Raw genomic sequence first — 2,262 nt, forward strand, 5'->3', positions numbered from 1 at the left:
ACATAAGACAGACATACAGACTGACTGAATAGAACAAGGAACCGAGAAATATACACTTCAAATATGTAATCAATTGATTTTTGTAAGGATGCCCATTCAATGAGGAAAGACAGTCTTCAACAAATGGTGCTGGGAAAAGTAGATAACCACATGCAAAAGAATGAAATTGGACTCTTATCTAATACCATTTATAAAAATTAACTCAAATGGATCAGTCACCTAAATGTGAGATTTAAAACTATAAAACTTGGCTGGGCACGGTGGCTCATGCCTGCAATCTTAGCACTGTGGGAGGGTGAGGCAGGCGGATTATGAGGTCAAGAGATTGAGACCATCCTGGCCAACATGGTGAAACCCCATCTCTACTAAAAATACAAAAATTAGCTGGGTGTGGTGGTGCACGCCTGTAGTCCCAGCTATTTGGGAGGCTGAGGCAAGAGAATCACTTGAACCCAGGGGGTGGAGATTGCAGTGAGCTAAGATTGGGACATTGCACTCCAGCCTGGGTGACAGAGCGAGACTCTGTCTCCAAAAAACCTTTTAAAGTTATCACCATCCCCTACTCCCACCCAATGAGTAGAGCTTAGCCAGGTAAAAGGGAAGGGAGAAAAGAGAACTTCCTAAACTCATAGTGCTAGCCAGTAGGGGCATCAGGATGTAAACCACTGGACAGTTCTCCCTCCCCATACAGCGGACCCGATTCGCTATGGAGCCCTGCTGCCTTCCCTGGGACAGTGTGACACATGGCTGTCCAGTAACTCAGCAGTCCAGGAGTGGGCCTCTATCTCCTCAGTGCCTACAGAAGATGGCCTACACTCCTTCCCCATGGAAAGCATGCCCGTGGCTCACCTTGGTGGCATGAGAAGCGGTGAGTTCTCTGAAGAGCTCTTCGAGGGCCCCACCATTCCGGCCACAGAGCACCAGCTTAGCACCAGCAGCATAGAAGACTTTTGCACATTCTAAGGGAAGAGAAAAGAGCCCTGACAGCCATTCTTCCCCAGTGCCATTCAGTTTAAATTCACCCAGTGTTGCTGTTTGCTGCTTCACACCCTTGACATGTCTGTGTCGGCCCCTGCTTGTGGTCCAGCATGAAGCTGGGAGCTAGGGTTCAATGCAGGGCTCATACCCAGCGCTACACACATCCACAGGGCAAAAAGAAAGGCAGGCCAAGGTGGACAGATGTGTTAAGGATTGTGCTCAGAACGCCCCATGATACTTCTGTTCACCTGGATCAGCTGTGAGCATCACCTATCTTCACAGCTGAGGGAGCTCAGCAAGGTCACTCAGGCAGAGGCTTGTCCTGATTGACAAGGACAGTCAGGGCCAGCTATTATGGTGCTGTGCCCTGCCAAGGCTGTGTGGTGGCACTACCCAGGCACAGCTCTCCTGGAACTACTCACACAGTCCTGTAGAAAAGCTGGGGCAGAGGACCGAGGCCCTTCCCAGGTCTGATGGGCTGTTTCCGAGGGAGTGCTTGAGGCAGAGGGAGCAGAGTGCCTGAGGGGCCACAGGCAGATGGAGCTGGGACAGAAGGTGGAGGGTCTAATAGCCTCACTGGCTGGGGAGGGGTCAAGGCAGTGCACGCAATTACCTGCCACACGCAGGACTATTAAGGATGCCTGCCTTTGAAAAGGCTCAGTCCTGCTGGGCAGGAGGGCGTGGGGACACTGGAGGAAAGCAGACTCCACCAAGCCCGCTGCACTATTTCAGGTGACAACCTGTGAGGACTTCAACTAAGACCACAGCAGGGACAGTCCAAAGCTAGTCAGACACATGGTCTATATTCTTTTGGTGGCAAGAAACAGAAACTAAACTCACACTGGGGCAAAGCAAAAAGAGAATTTGCCAGAGGGATTGTGGGGAAGTTCAAGAATGGAGAGGAAAGCCAGATGGCCGAAACCTAGGAAGGACCCAAGCGCTGGCTGCCGGGTGCTCTCACACGTGGGCAGGCCCCAGAGCTCACATGCACGGTTTTGTCTTGTCTCTTCCCAGCTCCGATCAAATCCCAGGGAAGGCCATGATCAGCCTTGAGTGGGGGGCCCAGCAAGGGTCTCAGGTAATTCTCCTGTGGCTAAGCAGGAGGGCCTGACAAAAAATCCCCTGGACACAGGAGGGTAAACCATCAGAACTGGGGGTGGAGGACTAGTCTGTGGGGAGTCAGAAAGGAAATGGAGTGATGGCAGGAGAGGAGGCAGAGAGTGGTGTCCTTGCTTCTTGCTTACCCTCCTCTGCAACATATCCTTTTTTTTTTTTTTTTTTTTT

General features: G+C 51.3%; 1 protein-coding gene across 2 annotated transcripts in view; it reads right to left on the reverse strand.

Annotated features, from left to right (window-relative positions):
* DHRS7B (dehydrogenase/reductase (SDR family) member 7B) overlaps positions 1 to 2,262 on the reverse strand; it is a 62,054-nt gene that overhangs the window by 10,557 nt on the left and 49,235 nt on the right. For both annotated transcript variants that reach the window (XM_011962533.1, XM_011962534.1), the window contains one exon: positions 850 to 959. In XM_011962533.1, the coding sequence (XP_011817923.1) occupies positions 850 to 959 (110 nt within the window). The remainder of the gene's footprint in view (positions 1 to 849; positions 960 to 2,262) is intronic.

This window comes from Colobus angolensis, unplaced genomic scaffold (assembly GCF_000951035.1).
Source record: "Colobus angolensis palliatus isolate OR3802 unplaced genomic scaffold, Cang.pa_1.0 Scaffold595, whole genome shotgun sequence".
Classification (NCBI taxonomy): Eukaryota; Metazoa; Chordata; class Mammalia; order Primates; family Cercopithecidae; genus Colobus; species Colobus angolensis.